An 18,556-nucleotide genomic window follows, 5' to 3' on the forward strand; every position below is an offset into this window, starting at 1 on the left:
CCAGGCTGTAGCAGCTAGGGATGCCGGGAGCAAGAAGGTGTGATAACGTCAGGAACAGAGAAAGAAGGACCCACTGAAGTTGGGATATAGAGCACTCCGGCCTCAGGTCTGCCCCACCCCATGCAGTAAGGTAGGATGGAGGCTTATCACCCCCAAACACTCCAGGAGCCATGCAGGTGAAAGGAATTAGTCAAAGTCCACAAATAACCAGAGAAGCCTCAGCCAGTGCTGGTTTCGGCAGCAAATGGACAAAAGTTGGAATGAAACAGAAGAGATTCGCCTGCCCGCTGCACGAGGCTGACACACACGTTCATGAAATGTTTTGTAATATTTTTTTTAAAAGAGAAAGAAACTTCAGTCCACCAGGAGTTTGCACCCTCTCTTGACCACCCTGTCTCTCCTCCTCCCCATGCCAGTCACAAGACTGAGGCTTCTCATGGAAGATACTAAACATTCCCAAAAAGAAAAATGTCTTCAGGTCCTGAAAACGGAGGACATCCCGAAAAAAAGACCCCCAACAACTTAATCACTGTAGAGCAATCCATCCTTTCATGGCAGGTGCTCAACACATAACAGTGTGATGAACTCAACAAGCATTAAATGGTGCCTGTGATATTCTGGGTGATGTGGGTAAAGCCATAAATAAAGTTCCTCCCTGGTGTAGTGTATATTCTTGCTTCCCCTCCCCCAAAATGAACCAACACATAAATAATATGGCCATCGGTGTGGGGAAAGAGAGAGAAGAACGGCAGGGTAGGGGCATGGTTTTATACATTTAATTTTGTGTAATGCTGACAATGATATGAGGAAGTACCAGTATCATCCCAATTTCATAGATGATGAAGCTTCATAAGGTAAAAATTGCATGTAATAAAAGTGGAAATGAAATATAACAGGAGCTAGCAAAGGATTGTTTTAGAGTTGAGTGTTTCTCATGTGCTTTCCTGCATTTTTACCATTGTTTTTACAATCGGGATAACGAGCAGCACTCTTCATTTTTTTAATTGGTTATTTGACAAAAGCATAGATCAAATAAATGCAGTGAACAAACAATAGAAAAACTTTCAGTCTCAGAAAGTAGCCACACAAGACAGAGCAGAGAGGTCGGACACAGTGTGTCTGCCTAGTGCATGTGGGCTTTGATCCACAGTCTTCAGGAACGAGCAGTAAAATATCATTTAACAAGCGAGTCTCTTTCGTGTCTAGCAATTGTGAAAACATAGTTAAGATAAATTCAAACAGAATAAGTTCCAGATCAAACAGAAAACAAAACTTTAGAAATCTGAACACAAAGCCGGTAAGTAATCTGCTGGAATATTTATGAGATCCGCACCCTGAGAGCCGTCTCAGCTTGGAAGCCATAGAAAGAACCACAGCGGGGTAAACAAACGTATTTGAATATAAAATATTTACAACTGGCGGAAGGAAACAAAAGAAAAAGCAGACTAAGACTCAAACAAACTAGAAAAATATTTTTTAAATATTACAGTTGGGAAATAATCCTATTTTTTTCTATTTAATATTGCATTTTAATGGTTCTTTATATTAACATCCCATTAGCTCTCTAGAAAAAGATTAAAATATTTCACACAAAAAAACTGTATAGAGATTTAAAATAGTAAACTAATCATGAGAGAAGATAATCCTAAATAATAACCAAAAATGCAAATTACAGCAGAGTATCTTTCACTTACTTAATAGCAGAAAATATAGCATAAAAATGATATAAACCCCCAATGGATGTGATGATTATCAAACTAGATTATCACGGCTCACTTTACATCTTACAGCCTTTTAGGAAAAAGTTTTGGCACAAAACAACCTCACGTCATTTCACTACCTACTTCCACACAGGAGACTGCAATTTCACAGATTTATTCTAAGCCCAAAGGACTCAGTATCGCACACTACTCTCCCAGTCCCTCTGAAAAACAGGTGTTACTACCCCCTTGGCAAAAAGAGAGTGCTGAGGCCCGGAGTGGTTTAGGAAGCAGTCTGACACAGTTGTCGGAACTTCGCTCTGTGTAAGGAGTGCATGTTTCTGCCGCCGATGCACACATGACCTCACACAGTCACAAGGGACGCTCAGGGTTGCCAGGGTCTGTCTTGTATCTGGTAGGTTTCTGCCGCACCCCATACACTCAGTCTGTAGGAGACAACAAGCCTCAGGGTGTTCTGGTGGTTGGGCATCTACAGCAGAAACCAAACAGCAAGGTGTCAGCTCCACATGTCCTTTGCCACACAGGGTGACCCTGAGCCAGAGGGTCCAGAGGACATGCAGCATGAGTGGTGGGTCTCTCACTGCCGAGGAGCAGTTCTCACTGCAGCCACATGGTTTTAAGGCCTGCCACTGCACCCGAAGGAACATAATAAAGAAACCCAGTGCTTTTCTGATGCCAGGGGCCCAGAGGAGGGACAGCCTCTTGTGCGACAGGGACAGAGATAGGCAACAGTCTTTGGCAGCTGCTCACAGGCACTCGGGAAGCCATGGTCAGATGGTGGCTAAGGCACCCCTCTGTAACATCCGTGGAAACGGGCAGGATCACCAGAAACATTCAAGGCACCGAGGTACAAAATAAGTCCCAAGGCAGACAACTCTCTACGTTGTTCCCATACCCACAGGAGATGGCTCGCAATGGTCGGACAATTTCCAGACACCCTATGAGAGACAGTGGGGAGGAACCCTGATGTGTCTCCATCCTTCCACAGGGCAGGGCCATGGTGGGTGGAGTGGGGACCAACTCCCACTCTCAGGCTCCAGTGGACAGTGCGGGGGCCAAGTGTGTGGGCTGGGGAGTGTGGGGGACCCACTGGGCTGGCTTCTGAATCCCACTCATGAAACCTGCAGAGCTAGAGACAGCAGGCCAGCTGCTGACCAAATTCTGACTAATGAAGTCAACAAGCTAAAGAACTAGGGGTCCTTCCATTCAAGATGTCGGCTCTTCTCAACTTGACCTGTAGAGTCAGCACAGTCCCCAAATCTCAACCAGTCATTTCATGGGCATCTCAATATCGAAGAACGTAGTCAGAACACTGACACAACCCAACTTCAAATGTCCCAGAAGCCACAGTGATCAAGACTGTTCAGTGCTGGTGAAGGAACAGACACACAGATCAATGGAACAGAACAGAGAGCCCATAAATAGACCCCACACATGTCCTCAACCAAGAGCTGACAAAGGAGCAAAGGCAAAACAATGAAGCAAAGAAGGTCTTTCCGACAAATGGTGCTAGAACTAAACATCCACTGCAAAAAAAAAATCTAAACACAGACTTCACACCTTCTGGAAAATTAACTCAAAATGGAGCACAGCCCCACACATAAAATGCGGAACTAGAACACTCCCAGAAGATAACAGAGCAGAGAATCTAGTTGAGTTCAGTGATGACTTTTGAGATACAACACTGAAGACGTACTCTGTGGAAGGAGTAATGGACAAACAGGACATCATTAACATTTTTAAAACTTGGCTCTGCAAAAGACACTGTGAAGAGAATTTTTAAAATCCATAGACTGAAAGAAAATAGTTACAAAGATACATCTCATAAAGGGCTGCTATCCAAAATTTGCAAAACCCCTGAAAATTCAACCATAAAGTAGTAGCAATAATCCAATTAAAAATGGACAGTTGCTAACAGACACTCCACCAAAGAAGGTACAGAGATGGCAAATGAGCCTGTGAGAAGGCACTCACTGTCACAGTCACATTGGGGAACTGCAAAGTCAGACAGCAAAATGCCACTGCACACCTACCAGAACAGCTCAAATCCCAAACCCTGACACCAGGCGCTGGTGTGGAGCTACGGGAACTCGAGTGCTATAGAGGGGAGTGCAAAATGGTGCAGCCACTGCCAAAGACAGTTTGGCAGCTTCTTACAAAACCAGACACAATGTTACCATGTGACCCAACAGCATTCCCTGGTATTTACCCAAAGGAGTTGAAAACTTACATCCACACGAAAACCCGCACACAGATGTTTATAGCAGCTTTACTCATAATTGCCAACACTGGGAAGCATCCAAGACGTCCTTCAGTGGGTGATGGATAAATAAACTGGTCCCTCCAGAGGAATATCCTTCAGCACTAAGAAAAAATGAGCTACTGAGCCGTAAAACGCATGGAGGAACCTTAAATACCTATTGCCAAGTAAAAGCAACCAACCTGAAAAAGTGACACACTGTATGATTCTAACCAGATGACATTCTGGAAAAGACAGTGGAAAGATCCGTGGTGGCCGGGGGGGGGGGGGGGGGGTGAACAGGCAGGGCACAGAGGTGCTTAGGGCGGTGAAGCTACCCTGCATGATACTATCATGGCGGATACATGTCATTATACATCTGTCAAACCCATAAACGACAACACTGAAAGTGACCCCCAGTGTCAATTATGGACTTTGGGTGACAGTGTTGCACCAGTGTAGGTTTATCAGCTGTGACACGTGCGTCACTCTGCTGAAGGGTGTTGATAGCGGGGGAGTGAGGAGTGAGGGTATATGGCCAATGTCTGTACCCGCTCCTCAATTTTTCTGTGAACCTAAAATTGCTTTTAAAGGAATGAAGTCATTAAAAAACCCAAAGAAAGACCATTTTGGGCTTCAGAAATTTTTGACCAAAACTCATGAGTTGTTAATAGCCATTTTATTAATTTCATTGGCTCAGTAAGCTGTGAGTATATTTTTAATTTCCTCTTTAGCCTAAGAACTATTCTGGAATTTTTGTTTCTTTCACACCAAAAATATGAATCAGTGAATAAATTGCCTTTTTCTAATTTTATTTTTCTCTTTTTTTCGCTGTTCTGCATCCCAGTATGTGAGCCATGAAAGAAAAGCCCCCAGTCATCAAAGTCCCTATTTATCTCATAACCTCATGAAGAAATAAAAGAAATCCTGTCTCGGCAAGCTTCACAGCTCTCTCCTGCCTTTCACCGCTGATGAGATGCTGCTGGCCATAATCCCCCACAGCCGATAATATCACCGATGAAATAACGCGAGATTTCTTGGTAATCCATGCCTCCTTCCAGGATGTGAGCTTTATGGTGTTTCTCTTCCCTACACACTCTGACAATCCAGCTTGAGAAGGGAATAAAGGCACTGCAGGAGACCTACATATATCCAGTTTACTCAGTTCAAACCCAATCCATAAGGCAGTCCAGACTGTATCTCAGAGCCACATGCTACTTGGGGCAAATTTCTACATTTTGTCCTGCTTCACCTTGCTCCATTCTGTAAAAATGCATTGAGGACACAGGCAGAGACATTGTACGAATTTAAATCTATTTCAGCTGCTGACCTAATGTGATAAGCGTGCACCCCTCTTTAGAGAGAGAACTGAAAGTTAACGTTTGAGGTAGTTTCCATGATACTCGAGGCCAAGCGTGTCATCAGAGGACAAGGTCAGCATCAATGTCATTCTCTGGCAGATGTTCTCTGTGTGCCATCTGGTACACAGGCCCCTCCCCTGTGAAAGTGAGCAGATGCGAAGGAGAAGCTAGAACTGGGCTTCATAAAGGGCAGGCCCCTCTGGACAGTGTTTGATTCAAAACACTGCTTCTCCAAGTGTGACTCTGAACCGGGGGTTTTCCCTGCAACCTTGTCCAAATGCAACTTCAGGGGTCCTCATTAACCTACTGAATCAGAATCCATGGGGATAGAGACCAGGGTGCTGTGTGTTAGAGGCCCCCTGGGAGATTCTCCAGTACATTAAAGGTTTGAGAACCAAGAAGTCGAAGAACCAACTCAAGGAGTCAAAACTACTTGGGAAGACACACGGCATACGAGTCACCCCACTGCTGGGTGGGGGGCAGCCACAGCAAGACCACTGCTACAGCTGGTGGAGGGGGGCCCAGGGAGGAGGCATAGACTTCGGGTTGGCAGAATGATTGGCAGGAATGATACAGGATTTTAGGGCCTTCACAAGTGAGGTGGTATTAACAGATTTATTCGACTGCCAGTTGGGAACTGCATTGTCAAGTAGGTAAACCAAAATTAAACTCCACCCATAAAGGTTAGCATCGAATAGAACCTAATGTGATGATTAGGTAGACACGGCAGGGAAACAGTGAACTGCTAGGACACGCTATTCAGACGCCCAGTGCCGGCCACCAGCACATGAATGAGCAACAGGTCTGCAGGTGGCAGGATGACGTTGGTCCCGGCCAGCGGCTGGTGGCGTGGCCTGAGCGACCTGACTTAGTTGCTGCTTTGGTCAGCACTGAACTGAGAACAAGTTGCCCTGGACAAGGCCTGGCTCACAGAACAAAGAGGCAATAGTGCAGCCAATGGGACACGAACCACCCCAACAAGTTTAGTACTGAAAACGTAAGATCCTGGCAAAACCCTCAGTCCCAGGCAAACCAAGAGATCGGGTCATCCACAAGCAAGCAGTGTTGTAGGATTTTAGGAATTGTATCTCTACCCCTTGTGGCTAAGGGGGAGAGACGACCTTTGGAATGCCAGCCACAGGAGACAAAGCCTGTCTCTGGTAGCAAACGCTGCCTCAGTTCCTCTCCCTGCCCCCAGAGCTTGGTTGGAAGTCAATGACAGGTAAGACCCCTCACAGCGGGGGCAACCTAAGCCAGACTCGATCACCTGGGAGGCCTTCATGGAAGGACTTGTGGGGGGAAGGGGGGCGGCTGCAACAAAGAAGGAGCAATGGACCCTCGCCACCCACCCTGGCTTTGTCAAAGCCCGAGTCCCCATGTCCTCTGGGAGAAGCGCTTCCTGGCTCTAATCCCCTTAAGCCTGAACACCTGTTGGGGAGAGGTGCAGGTCTTTGCCTGGCCAGAGCGTGCCCTGGGGAAAAATCTGGCACCACAAAGACTTGCTGATAAACCTGTGAAATCTGCTCTGTTAAGTGTTTTCATTCATATGATAAGGGTCCGAGAGGAAATGAGTATGTCTCCCAAAGTTTCTGCAACTCTCTTCCTGACAGACACTGACTCTGAAGCCCTCAGATCTCTTTGTAATGTTATCTACTGTTTGATCCTTGCCGCCCTGTACTCCTGTGTATTACAACCGAAAAAAAGTCTATGGAAGAAGGAGCTCGAGGCCTCTTTCTCCCCAGAGAAACTGGCCACAGCCCATGCCTCCATCCCCGAACAGATCTCATCATGTCTCGGCCATTTTTAATCACTCACTCACGCGTGTCCGTGGCACCGGGGGGACTTCGTGAAAGAAGTCACCCCCACAGAGCAGATTCTGATTCTCTAGTGTAACATTTCCAATACAACATTTATAATTTACACTCTGTCACTTGGCACCTTGCTAAGTCAATTAAAAATATTCTTTTAATAATAGTGTTTACATAATTCAAGAGATTTACGTGATTTGGAAGTGTTTATTTATAGATTGTGGACCCAAAATAAGTATAGTACATAACTGCATGCTATCGTATGGCTTTTTTTTGTAATGCCACTATTCAAAAACACAAAAAGATTCTATTTTTAGCTTTTAATAGATGCTCACTAGGGGGTGAGTAGTGAAAGAACTCTGGGACACCAGGGGTGACAACACTTATTGAAACCCAAGGACGAAAACTTAGAGCAGATGCATGAATCATACAAAGTGATGAATGAATCACTGAGCCTCAGAACTACTGGAAACATGAAGAGCTTCCAAACAGGTGCAGGCAGAGCTGCAGACTCTGACCTACGTTGCCGAATGTGCAGGCTTATGCCATGTTATTTAGAGCACTCGTACAATAAAGGAAACCAATTTCCCTTCACTTGAGAAAACCATTTCAGCTCGCTTTCTACTTTTGATGTAAAGCACTAATTTTACTTTTTTTTCTGGAAAGTTTTCTGAAAATGACACCTTTTAAACAAAGCCAATTTTATAAAACTCTATTGAAATGTCTAAGGAGCTTGGGACCCATTCCTCTAAATTGAGTCTACAATTATGCACTCTAGATTCTAGGTTACATGCATAAAAATTAAAGGCTATTCGAACTTAAAATTTTGATCGTATGACCTCTTGCAGAGAGACAGCTGCTGGGAGTTGGAATACAGGACTCTCGGCCCCACAGCGCAATCATTTTCGTGTGAATGGCGTTCAGGAACCCCTTTCCCCAACTCAGCACCGCAGGATCCGGGGTAGAGGGAGTGAATAAAGAAGCCTCTGCAGGGGACAACTGTCCTGAAAAATCATCTTCTAATAGCTTGGCTCTTCTCAACCAGAAATTGTTTACAATCTATTTATTATCATCCAGAAGAGCCTTTCGGAAAGAAAATAGATGGGAAATCAGAAAACTTATCCTAGCATAGTTAGCCAGGAAAAAGAATAAAAGAAAAATCGATTTTTAATGCCAGGTCAAGCTGCTTTACTCTAAAACTTCAGTCCCTGGGGGAGGAGGAAGGCCCACCAGGGTTCTTCCGCAGCTTGCCATTGATACCGGACCTGATTCTTAACACGCGTCAATAGTTGTCTCTCAGGGCAGAACAAAGAAATAAGCGATAACCTTAACAAAAATTTAAATTGTGATGTTCTTCATTTGGAAATTCAGCAGGTGCTTGGTAGAGGATGCAAATGCATTTTTACTATACTTAGTGACTTGTCTGGTGATCTCTTAACAAGCCTTTTAACTAAATCTCGAAATCAAGACATTCCAGCGGTCTGTCTACAAAACTGTGCTGTCGTGGGTTAACTTTTTTCTAAAAGGTCAGAGGTCATGAGGGAGGTGCGCACTGACTACCACAGCCTCCAGGCAGAGGCCACAGGAAGGGAGGCCGAGCCTTGGAAAATGACTGCACCAGGGAATCGAACTCGAACCTACAAAGCTGTGACCAGTGCGAATGACATGGAAAGTGGACCCAGCACATTGGAAGCAGAGGCGCTCCCTCCAAACACAGCCGGGGTGCAGGTAGCCTACCTGCCCTTCCTTCGCTGCACCAAGTGGGAGACACGCCCCCCGAGGGGCAAGCAGACTTCTGAGGGAAGCTTTGCTTTCCAGCAAAACAAAGCAACTGGCGGTGGAACCAGGTCTGACTCCCTCCGCTCTCGCGGCAGGTCTGCCATCCTCTTGTCTGGGACTTACTGTCTCCCTCTCCCTCTCAAAGTTAATTTTTTTGGTTGTTCAAGTAGATTATAGGTGGCCAACCACTGGCTTATAAGGTTTGGGGGTTCGCGGAAATGGCAGAACTGCCACAAGAAGGGCATTAGTGTGTTTTGTTACAAGTGGTTAGACGACAGAAAATCATGAATGTGAAAAAAGTGCTACTCGTGTATGGACCATGTCCCATCCGCCATCAGCAGGGGCACAGACATGGGAATCCTCAGGCCCACCCACATCCACGCGATCAGTCCCAGCGGGTAGGACCCAGGTTTTAAGCAACCCCCTCAGATGACTTTTACACTTGAAGTTTAAGAAGTACTATTTGATAACACAAATGCACTAGCTCTCAGGTATACTAGGAGTATGGGTAATAAGAGAAACCTGTCTTTTCCTGGTTATTCGGCTCTGTCCCCAGTTCTCAGGCATCTTACACACATAAATGCACAATATCTGTGTGTTACCCTTACCATCCATGAGTCAAAAACCAGGGAGTAAGCAAAATGAAAAATGAGCAGCCCACATATATGCTGTTAAGTGGGAATTCATAATTATACTCTCTAAGAAAGTACACACTTGCCTGAAGCACGGCAAGTCTACACTTTTTACCTTAATACTTACTATACACATTATATATGTGCATGTACACACGTGCATGCATACACACATGCATACTTTCGACCCTTACGGAGCTAAGTACCTGTGAAATGCACCAAGACTCAAGACGGCCAAGGCTGCATTTCCATTCCCTCGAAGCCACTCAAGACAAACACGCTCAGCATTTCAAACACAGGCAGAAATGCCCGTCACTATGAAACCAGACTCGCTCTCCAACCACAAGTCCCAAAGGTGATGAGCGCTGCCCCGTGGTGCCTGCCAGACACCTGCTGACCTAAGAACCTGAGGACATTTACCGAATGCGCACTACAGAGAAAATTTGTAAAAATACTAGACCTTGGGAAATAATGTTCAGCAACTAAACACTGCATGGATTAATAAGTTGTGAGGGACAAAAACTGTTCTACTTTTTATTATTTTTTTAATGGTGAAGAAGGCTCCTTTTCACCTCCCATTCAATTATCAGTAAATTCTTCACAAATCCAGGATCCGGGTGCCAATGTTTATGAGTGTGAATAGCCGGTTCCTGCAGAAAGGCCCTCTGGCTCCAAGTTGTAACCGTGACTTTCAGAAAGCCGTGTCACACAGCACCAAACGCCTGTTCACATTTTGGGAGCACAAGGGCCAAGCTCTGCCCTGGCCTCAGGCTCACTCCGGCCGCCTGCCCGTCCTGCATGTGCTGTGTCCTCTGCTGCGGGAGCAGAGTGCAGGCGTGCGGGGTTCCAGCCACCCTCCCATTCCGCCTGGGAACAGAGGCAGGGAGGCTGGAGAAAAAGAAGGGCGGGGGGAACACCCTTTAATTCCTACCATTAAAATGGGACAAGTGTGACAGAAAACAGAGCAGCTTGATTATTTTGAAATTACTTTAATTTAGAAATAGAAAACATCTGGGGAAAAATGAAAGAACACAAAATATGCAGGTGATTTTTTTTTACTCCACGAGCTTCTCAAATCCTCTCTTGATGACCAATCCCCAAGAGGAAAAACCCTCCTCTAAAAAGGTATTCAGCCACCCCTGTAAAAGAAAGAAAGATGGTCAGTTTTGAGTGTATGCAGGCTTTTAGTAATAATAATTATTATTATTTGAAATGCAGTCTGCTGTGATGTTATGGAACCAAAACCAGTGTTGTGAGAACTACATCCACATCACCTCAAGGCAGCAGAAAAGAGAAGGGACAGGACTTGAACTCCTGGGACTGAGAAATGCCTTGCAGAGGACAGGGCCGCCAGAACAGACTGGTGTGACAGCTTAGACCCTCCCCGGAACGGGCGTCCAGTCCCCTCCCTGGGGCGTGTGTTCAGTCCAGCACAATGTCTTTCTGAACAAGGGAAAGATACAAACCACAGGATGGGGTGGTCGGTAGGAAGTTTCTCAGTGTGACAGACAATGTGTTAGTTCTGCACAAGGAATTCAGACCAGCACAATGATTCCCAAGCACGACAGCTCACCACAGTCACACACACTGGGTCTAACCCTAACAAGAACCAAAATCACTTCCAGTGCTTGGGTTCTCCGTCAACACCAGGGGATTCAAACAGCATTAACAAGTCAAGAGACATCTATGCATTAATGAAATAGCAAACTGTCAAATCAAATGGTTTCCATTTTCACTCCACTCTAAATACTATTTCAAAAAGTGTACTTACACAATGATGTTATTAATGGGGATATGGATCAATTTCACAAAAAAACCAATGAACCCCATTATAGCAAATCCTATTGCTGTTGCCATGGCAATCTTCTGGAACTCTGGATTAAAAACACACAATTTGTCATTTTCATAGTGTCATTGCAAGAACAGGAGAAAAAACTAGCAGTGACATAAACTCACTGGTGTGTCTTTCTCCTGACAGTAAATATATAGCTTTAAATAAAATAAAATAGGACACTTTATTAACAATAAATAAGCTATGTGATCAATTTTAAATTTTCATACTGTACTGTTATTTAAGAAACACAGAAATAAAGTATCTGCCCATTCTAGTGAATCCATCAACAAACAGCAAAATATTTCCTTCTCAGCAAATGACCAGGATGCCAAAAAGAAATATAGATGGAAGAAATACAGAGTATTTGCCTTAAAATTTTTGTAACATTGCTAAAAATATTGATTATAAAAGCACAGACCAAACTTTTTATAAAAAATGGGCCCACTGTCTTTGATGTTATGATGAGGCCAAAAATTGTGGCGGGCACAATTTTATGTGAAGGTTGGGACCCTGGTTCCCATTTGACTATTTCCTCCCCTCTGGGAAGCTGACCAGACTCGCACAGTCCCCCCAGGGGGCCTCCCATTTCTCTTCCATAGCACTCAGCACAGCAGTGACGGGGCTGGTTTAGGCAGCCGTCCCTGAAAAACTCGGGGCTCCGTATGAGCAAGGACCCAGCCCTGTTACATACTTTCATACATTTTACTATACTTGTAATGTATTACTTTCTCTATTGTATCTCCACTCCTAACCCAGGCAGCAGTGACTAAATGAATAAAAGTAGACAAACTCTGGCGCATCTTTTAACACACGAATTGTGGTCAATAAGAAATTAACCCTCCTAGGCTGGCAACACCTCTGATGATTCATGTCACGGCTCTGTTTGGGGGATCTGAAGGTGGGACGTACAGAGCACAAAGGAACCCCCCAAAAATTTTCTGAAATGAAAATATGGAAGATACTAAAAACTCTGAAATCATTAAGTATGTCTAAGACAAACATAACATGAAAAACAGGGCTGCAATAACTAATCTTACACCATTTGAAAACACATAAAACAAAAAATGTGTAATGTGTACAAAATTTAGGAAGTGACAATGTTAAAAAGCAAGAAAGCAAATCAGGAAAAATGTGGATGAGAAAAAGTAACTAACAGCCACTAAATAGGACAATATTAATCAAATGAAAGGCTTAGAAAACACAAAGATGGAACTTTTTCTCTCACTTTAAAGCTATTACCTTTTCTATCGGGTTTGGTGCATCTTTTGACCAGCCGAATTGAATCCTTCACAAACTGTCGACTGGGCTCAACGAACTGCATTACCTGGTCCATGATGCTTTTTTAGAAAAACAAACAGAAAAGATACTCAGTGGCATTTATCATACAGCAAGGACTTGTTCAGTTATACCGAATCGCAAATGAGACCAGCCAGAAATTCATGCCTGATACGGGTCAATCCCATCCCAAAAAATAAACAAAGGGACAGACATGACTTTGGCAGATTCCAGCACAGCATCAGATCAACGGCAACGGCACAGATTTTACCCCGTTATCGTCACTGACAACGGCCGCACACACAGTCAAACAATCACGCCTCCCTCCGTACCCACTCTGCACTCCTCTCATTCTGCTCAGAAGCCAACCATGTTGGCAATCCAACAAACACTTTACTTTAAACTCCCCAGAACCCAGTGTCTCCCCCGGTGAATCCCAAAGACGGCTCCTCCAGAGTCAGAGAAGAGAAAGGTGACCCTGGGTTTCAACCTGACTGTTCCTAACCACAGCCACCTGCACTTCCAGAAAAGAGGGCATTTGCTGGGATAGATCTATCTAATTCTCAGAACTGGGAGGAGTCGCTGCAGCCACAAGCTCAACTCCAGACTTTCAGATCTGGACACGGCTCTGGGGGAACAGGGCTGTAAAGTTTCCCACACTGGTTCCAGTAAGAAAATGCCGCCTCGCCTTAGATTTTTTCTTTCTTTCTTTCTTTCTTTGTCTCAGAATTTCTTATCCTCAAGGATCTTAGCTTTGAGAGCCACGGATACCACTGCGATGGAGGCCAGTGTGTCACTGTAACTTATTATTATCTCCAGTGCTTATGACAGTGACCAGGTGCATAAACACTTAACACACCTCTGATAAACCAATGAATTAACGTCATCATAAGACCAGGCCGGGGTTCGAATCCATATCTATGCCATATTTCCTGGCCCGGGGTGGGCAGATACAATAATGAACATGAAAACATTTAAAATACACTAGGAATTCTATACACATTCTGGGTCAAGTATGTTGGGTCCCTCCAAAAATACATTAGTGCTAGCTTTCTCAATATTTCACTGCATTCTGTTCTTCAAACCAGCTTAGCTTTAACTTCACAGATGTCGCGACAGAAGTTAAGGACCCTTTCCCGGGGGCGGGGGTGCACCATACACAAAACACTGCCCTCGTTGTCTGGGGAGGGCCCCAATAACCCACAGTGACCCGCTGATCCAGAATTCAGATCGATCCTCCCACATCACAGGAGCCGAGGCAGGGCCGCCTGAACACAGCTCTTCCGAGAGGACACATCCGAGAGGATTCACATCCCCAAGACAACCCTAAAGGGGACGCCGGCGGCAAGCCATTGGGTGGCTGGAGAAGAGCGACCTGAAAGGCGACGTCTGGGCTTTTTCACACCCGGAAAAACCACGGACCTTGGCGTCCCCTCCCCGGGGGAGCCACGGTCCCAGGTCTCCGCTTCCCAACCTTCCTGTGGCTAGACCCTGTTCGCGGACCTGAGCGAGGGGCCCTCTCACCGACCACCCGTCCACACCAGCCAGCCGGGACACCTGCCCACGCCCGCCGCCTCCGCAAGTCACAAAGCCTCGCTCACTCCCCCGGGAGACAGTGCCTTACCTGCTCACCGACACCACGGATGCTTGGGACACGTAGCACTGGAGACAAGTGACCACAGCCCACCGGAACCGGAAGCTGAGTCGCTGACCTACAGCCCGCCCACCCCTCCGCTCATTGGCCGATTGGGTACCTACTTCAGTACGCAGGCGCAGCTCGAAGCCCGTCTCAGCTCCGCTTCCGGAGAGAGAGTAGCAGGGGGACTGAATTGTGTAATGCAGTCTGAGTTTGTAGTCTATGTTCTTCTTCCCGCGCTGAGCCCCAGGCACCCCACCAGACCGGCGGCGCCCGCCCTCTTGGACGCTGACTCGGCAAATCTCCCCGGATTGCACTGGGCGGGATGACTTCCAAGTTAGCAGCGTTTCCTGCGGTTCTTCATGGGCGGTGCGCCTCCCTACTGCCCACACTTTCTATGCACTTTTACGGGTCACAGTGAAGCGTGTAAGCTGTATAATCGTGTTTGCCCGACCCCCAAACCTGGCATCCTCCTATGCTAGCCTTGGTAATATCGTGGGAACCGAGGCTACCGTTTGGTGCTTTAGATTTGGTTTAGGGACGTAGTTATCATCTACGTATTTTGCTGAGAATATTGTGAACCCAGGCATGTGGTGGCCGCTGGTGAACTTGTCAACCTGCAGCTTACTTTTTAAAATGACTCGGTCTTCCAACAGGTATTTACTGAGCACCTGCTCTGTACAACATTTTAATACGTGCTGTGGGTAAACCAGGCATCGCGTACCCCCTTGAAGCTTGTTGGGGTCTGATCAGGGAATTCCCAGTGCAGGGAGAGAGACAGACGAGTTAACAAAGTCATTATAACTTAATATAAAGGCTATGTAGCAAATCAAAAGGGTGGTGTGGAGAGAGGGAGGTGGGACAAAGAGAGGACTGCCTTGGATGGTCACCGTGGGATTCTAGGGGAACGACGCCCCGGCTCAAGTCCTAGGGATGAAGAATTATGCAAATTAGTCAAACACCCAGGTCAATTCAAAATTTAAAAATGGCTCTTTAAAACCTACAGGAGATTGTATAGCAGGTATATTTGTAACAGCCAAAAAACTAAAAGTGATTCAGGGGTGCATCAACAGGAAAATGGATAAACAAAAAGTATATTTCCACAATGAAATACCACACAATTGAGAAAAAATTCTATGCAACACTAATGAGTATCAAAAACATGGTGATTGAAGGAAGTTAGTTATTCTAAGAAATGTTTTAGACAGAAAAATTAGTGCCCTGCCATGATGAGAAAATTGACACACTTTCTCCTTACCCCCTCCCCTTCCGTTGCTGTTAGTGTTTTGGGATATTCCCTAAATGAGGGCGGATTCCTTTGCTGACTTCACTAGGATCAAGAAATTCAAAAACTCTCCAGAGACACTGATAAGAGAATGAAAAGACAAGACACGGACTGGGAGAAAAAAAATGCCAAACATATCTGGTGAAGGATAAAATATACAAGCACTCAAAACTCCTTAAAAAATAGGCAAAGGATCTGAACAAATGCCTCACCAGAGAAGAGACACAGAGGGCAAACAAGCATATGAAAAGGTGTTTAGTGTCAGGTGTCATCAGGGAACCACAAAGCAAAACGGCATTACCACCACACACGCACGCATTACACAGCACTGACCACACCAAGCACTCATGAGGATGGACAGCAACAGGAACTCTCGCTTATGGCTGGTAGAAACTCGGGCTGCTACGGTCACTTTGGAGAACAGTTGGGAGTCTCTTACAGAGCTGAACACATTACTATACCATCCAGCAATCACGCTCCTTGGGATTTCTCTAAATGAGTTGAAAACTTTCATCCACAGAAAAACCTGCACACAGATGTTTAGGGCAGCTGTAGTTATAATTGTCAAGATGTTAAGGCCACCAAACTGTTGCTTTCAGTAATTGAGTGGAACAAACTGCAATACACTTATATAATGCAATATGATTTAATAATAAGTGAGCTACCAGGCCATGAAAAAACATAGAAGAAGCTTAAAGGCACATTGCTAGGTGAAAGAAGCCAGTCTGGAAAGGCTACATACTATATGATCCCAGCTGCATGACATTCTGCAAAAGGCGAAACTGTAGAGACATTTAAAAGGTTAGTAGCTACTAGGGGCTTGAGTAGAGGGAGGAAAGGATAAACAGGTGGAGCACAGAGTATTTTTACTGTGGTGAAACTACTCTGCGTGACCCCACAACAGTGGGCATGTGACAGGAGACATCCATGAAAACCCACAGAACTCCTTGCAACACACACAAAGAGAGCATTAACTCGTGTAATCCAACCAGAGATTTTCCTGCCTTGCTCTCTCCCGCCACAAGCAGTCCTCCTCAGGTTTCCTCCTTAATTCAAAAGTATGAAAGAAAGTGCAACATTGTCATTCCCCAGAGCATTTACAATCTTGCTTTCTGGCATGTATTCAGTTTGGCTCAAGTAAACTCATAAAAATTCTCTATAGGTTACACTGTTCTTAGATCAACAGAGAACATTTAGAAGCACTGAGAACAAGGGTTTCTGTATTTTTTCTAGCAGAAGAATCCAGGAAAGACGCAAGATGGCGATATTACTCCAAGAAAGCACGTGTATGTGAGACTCCCCTTCCATCCTTTCCCCTCCTCTCTCTCTCTCTCTCTCTCTCTCTCTCTCTCTCTCTCACACACACACACACACACACACACACACACACTCATCCCAGGTTCACCTGACAGTCCTGAAGTCTTTCAGGATAATTTGGTGTCCTCACCTTTTCAGCTCTGCAGTGTCTTACCTAATACACTTAATTCTTGCCTACTTTCCATGACTATGCCACAGATCATTTAAATATCTCAAAAGCTAAGAGTTTTTTGTCCTTTCTATTGTTGTTAATAAAAGTCAAAATAATAAATAGTTCACAATCAGCAAGATATTGTCTTCCTAGGGAGACTCATGATTACAGCAATCTGTTACCAATTGAGCTATTGAAAAATTTGGTTCCATTTAACCAGCACTTTGATTTGTACTTCAAACACTCAGCCATCAGAGGGCAGTGCAGAAGCACAAACGTGGTCAAACAGGCCTGCCTTCTAGGAGAGAAATGCCCCTGGAACAGTGGCTGTGACCCTGGGAATCACAGTTTTCAGCGTAGAATCCTACTGGATCGTCTACAGGAGACCACCACCAGGTTACCAGAGAGCACCAAGAAGCATGCACTCTATGGAAAGTGAAAAGAGCATTAAGTGCATTTCTGAAAACCATCTGATTCAGCATTTCTTGTTCAAAACATTATTTCTCCGTAATAATGTAGTTCCCACTGACAAACTCTCTTGAAGACTGTCACATCTGGACAACTACATGAATTCTCCTGAATCGGGAGGGACATCGGCCAGGAGGAAGGCAAGACACCTGGTGAATGAGCCATTTTTAGGACTTTCGCCCTTGGGGCAGACCCCAATCTGTGCTATGGGGACCCTGGAATCTCAGACAGCACACCTCCTTTTCTGGCCGAAAGAAGCAGAATGTTCAGCACAACTGCAGTAACTAGAAAGTGAGGGGCAGGGGGGGCAAGAAAAAGAGCCAGAGGAAGGGATAAGCAATGCCGGTGTATAAAATCTAACTTCTAGCTGCCCCTACATGCTGCTCACACAGGGCAAGGCAACTTGGAGTGGCTGCGGCTGAGCCCTGGCACATCCCCGAGTCCCCCTGCTGCCCGCCAGTGCCTCCCTTTGCTGGGGCCGGGAGGCCTGGGCTAGCCTGTCTCTGCCCCTGACGACTGTCTGATGCCCCGAGCCCATTCTAAATCTCCCTGAGCCTCCGTGTGTCCTGCCAGCTAGTGAAGGGAGCCACACCTCTCTCGCAGGGTAATTTTTGAGGATTATGGTAACTAATGTGTATAAACTGCTGGCACATAAGAGTTAAGTATTAGTCTGCTTCCCACTTTTCTCTTGTGGTTTACATGGAATCCTGTGACTAATTCCAATTTCTGAGATAAACTCAGGTGGCAAACCTCCCCGTCATCATGATACTGTGGTCCTGAAATTTCATTAAGCGCCGTGTGAGCTTGCTTCTAACAAGCGTGGGTTACCCATCCCCATTTTTTAATCCAGGTTTAAAGAGTAATCTGCCACCTTTCTGCAGTGGGCACCAGGCTGCCGGGCTTCTTAAGCCTCTGAATGGCTGTAGCCTCTAATTAACCGCGACCGTTACCGGCTCCCAAAGAAGATTTCAGAACCATTTGCCTGTCTCAACATCGGCTTTTCTGGCTTCCTATTTAGTCTGGGCTCTCTAGTCTTTATTAATCTTTATT

General features: G+C 45.4%; 1 protein-coding gene and 1 non-coding gene across 2 annotated transcripts; one reads left to right on the forward strand and one right to left on the reverse strand.

The window, feature by feature from the left end:
* Positions 1 to 226: 226 nt before the first annotated feature.
* On the forward strand, positions 227 to 337 carry LOC119057352 (U6 spliceosomal RNA). The gene has a single exon (XR_005084063.2). It is a non-coding gene; the product is annotated as a U6 spliceosomal RNA (small nuclear RNA).
* A 10,176-nt stretch (positions 338 to 10,513) lies between these two features.
* Positions 10,514 to 14,351, reverse strand: SEC61G (SEC61 translocon subunit gamma). The gene is made up of 4 exons (XM_037156073.2): positions 14,274 to 14,351; positions 12,614 to 12,711; positions 11,312 to 11,414; positions 10,514 to 10,679 (listed from the first exon to the last, which is right to left on the reverse strand). The coding sequence occupies exons 2-4, from the start codon at positions 12,705 to 12,707 to the stop codon at positions 10,670 to 10,672; spliced, it is 207 nt and encodes a 68-aa protein (XP_037011968.1). The 5' UTR covers positions 12,708 to 12,711; positions 14,274 to 14,351; the 3' UTR covers positions 10,514 to 10,669.
* Positions 14,352 to 18,556: the final 4,205 nt, after the last annotated feature.

Source organism: Artibeus jamaicensis, unplaced genomic scaffold, assembly GCF_021234435.1.
Source record: "Artibeus jamaicensis isolate MK-2021 breed Jamaican fruit bat unplaced genomic scaffold, CSHL_Jam_final contig_1016, whole genome shotgun sequence".
In the NCBI taxonomy this organism is placed as follows: Eukaryota; Metazoa; Chordata; class Mammalia; order Chiroptera; family Phyllostomidae; genus Artibeus; species Artibeus jamaicensis.

What these genes read in the sequence shown, in the direction of transcription:
- SEC61G (XM_037156073.2), bottom strand. Translation starts at nt 12,707, where the DNA reads ATGGACCAGGTAATGCAGTTCGTTGAGCCCAGTCGACAGTTTGTGAAG. An exon ending in CACCAAACCCGATAGAAAAG is followed by an intron (nt 11,415 to 12,613) that starts GTAATAGCTTTA and finishes TTTTTAATCCAG; the next exon opens with AGTTCCAGAAGATTGCCATG.